Source organism: Tupaia chinensis, unplaced genomic scaffold (assembly GCF_000334495.1).
Source record: "Tupaia chinensis unplaced genomic scaffold, TupChi_1.0 Scaffold000129_1, whole genome shotgun sequence".
Taxonomy (NCBI): Eukaryota; Metazoa; Chordata; class Mammalia; order Scandentia; family Tupaiidae; genus Tupaia; species Tupaia belangeri.
The window spans coordinates 439,270-441,741 of record NW_006159598.1 but is presented as its reverse complement, the minus strand read 5'-3'; the positions used below and the strand labels follow the sequence as shown (position 1 = coordinate 441,741).

Here is a 2,472-nt window from a genome sequence, read left to right as displayed (position 1 = left end):
GTGTGCCCATCCCCTTCCATGCCCTTCGGAGCGGCTCCCCAACCAGCGACAGTCCCGTGAAGTTCCCCAGGCGGCTCAGGAAGTCCTGGGTGCAGGGCCTGGGTGAGCCCCCGCCAGCCCTCCCGCCCGCCCAGCTCGCCCAGGGCCCGCCCGCTCACCGTCCAGCCCTCTAGGGCCTCCTGGTACTCGGCAGCCTCCGTGGCCTCCCGCAGCAGCTCACGGTAGCGGGAACAGCTGCGCATGGGGAACCTCAGTAGCTGGGGGAACAGGCTCAGGATGGCAGCGTGCCTGGGCACTCACGGTGGCCGGGTGTCCTGTCTCGCCACTCCAAGCCGCCTCAGGCTGCCCGTCTCCCCCTCTGTCTTGTGTCTCTGGCTCTCTCCCTGTCCCCAACTCTGCCTCTCTCCATCTCCTCACCTCTGCCCCTCTGTCTCTGTCTCTCCCTCTCACCTCTATCTCCGTGTCTCTCCATGTCTCTGTCTCACCATCTCCTCACCTCTGCCCCCTCTGCCTCTCCGTGTCTCTCCATGTCTCTGTCTCGCCATCTCCTCACCTCTGTCCCTGTCTCTGCCCACCCCTCACACCTCTCCTGACCTTGTCCTCGGTGACGGGCACCGTGTGCACGGGGATCGGCCTCCAGGCGGCCTCAGGGCTCCCCGGGGCGGCCTCGGGGAACAGCCCGGCCAGGTTGGCCTGTGCGCTCTCCAGCGTGCGGTCAAAGTCTGTGCTGCGGACGTGCACCTGGGCAGGAGGACCGTGGAGGGCCGGAGGTCAGCCAGACAGTAGGCCAGACACTGCCGTAAGGTTATACGGAGTTTAAATAAAGTTGAAATAATCTTGGGGGAGAAAGGGAGGGCCGGCAGGGGGCGAGGTGGGTAGGGCACTGGACTCCCACTCTGCCGACTGCAGTTGGAGTCCCGACCTGGCGGCTTACCTTCTCACTTTCCCTCTTCCTTACTCTCTTGCTCTGTCCCTCTCTGGCCAAACTAACTAAATAAATAAAGTTAACTGAAGTCATTCTTTAAAAAAATAAAGTCGTAAGGAGGTGTCAAAGGTCAGGCATTAGGAGTCAGCTCAGGATGGTTCCAGTGTCTGACTTTGCCTTTTTCCCAGAGGGCATGTATGCTCAACAGTGAGAGACAGAGAGAGGGAGAGACGGGAGGGCGCACTCCCGTGGGCCACAGCATGCCACATCCTCCATTTCCCACCCCCCGCCAGGATTCAGGCCCTCGTGCCTTTGCACCTGGCATGTTTTCTACGCCCCTGGGGCTGGCACTTCTGTCAGCCATGTAGGGTGGGTGATTCCCAGTGTGTGAAGTTGGCAAACAAGGGTCAGGGGTTGGGAGGACATGTTGGCCTAAGGGTGGGGTCAGAAGGAAGCTCCAGATCAGTGGCAGCTTAAGGTTAGAGATCCTGGGACTAGTAGGTGTGGTTAGAGGCACTGGATTCCCATGTGGCTGACCATGGTGAGTCCCGGACCTCCTAGCGGCTTGCTTTCTTACTCCCCACCCCCTGTTTTTTTGTTGTTGGTGTTTGGTTTTTTGGGTTTTGTTTTTGTTTTGGTTTTTTTGAGAGAGGTTTTTGCTATAGGGTGCGTGCGCTCGCCAGAGAGACAGAAAGTGAGAAATCACCCCTCAGGGGGGATGGTCACGCTGCAATCCCTTCTCTATTCTCTCGGGATCTTGGGCATGCACACACATGCACCCGGCATGAGTTTAAGCCACCAAGTCCGGGACTCGAACCGCAGTCGACTACGTGGGAGTCCAGCGACATAGCCATTACGCTAACTGCTGGTCCCTTCGCTTCCCCTTTCTCTCTCTCTGTCTCTCTGGTCAAATAAAAATATAATAATAACCATTGAGTTAAATCATTTTTTAGAAGGTTAGAGACCCAGGTGAGGAGGGCAGGGGCCGCAGAGTGCAGTAGCCGTCCATCAGAGGCCGAAGGTCAGAGGTCTGATGTAAACTAGGAATGTCAACACACAGACACGGAGATGGACGAGAGGGGCAAGAAAATAAAGAGGTCAAGAGATTACACAGGTTGAGAGGTTAGAGGTCAGCGAAGACACAGGTCAGAGTCTAGAGGTAGGGTGCAGGCCAACGAATGGGGTCCACGACCCGAGGTCGGAGCCCGTGGAGGTCAAGGCCAGGTAGAGGCTGCCGAGGTCGTACCTCCTCCCGCCGGAACTCGGGACTCAGAAAGCCCTCATAGCGGCTCCTCAGGAAGCGGCCCAGCTCCAGCTGCTGGCGGACCCCCTTCTGCAGACAGAGGCGGCTCAGCGAACCCAGCCCCCCTCGCCCGCCCGTCCCCACTTCTCACCCGGGTCAGCTGGCCCAGGCCACGTGGCCACAGGGTGGAGGTCGCCTCCTTGTGCGGGTCTGTGGGGTAGGAGGCCAGGGGGGCCCGGTCGCCATGGCGGAACACCTAGGGACAGGCAGGCTGGGTCAGGGCCGGCCTGGGGGAGCCGGGTCC

General features: G+C 59.6%; 1 protein-coding gene across 1 annotated transcript in view; it reads right to left on the bottom strand.

Annotated features, from left to right (window-relative positions):
- ACP4 (acid phosphatase 4) overlaps nt 1–2,472 on the bottom strand; it is a 7,131-nt gene that overhangs the window by 3,897 nt on the left and 762 nt on the right. The window contains 4 exon segments of the mRNA XM_006144692.3: nt 159–257; nt 595–741; nt 2,172–2,258; nt 2,320–2,424. Of these exon segments, the coding sequence (XP_006144754.1) occupies nt 159–257; nt 595–741; nt 2,172–2,258; nt 2,320–2,424 (438 nt within the window).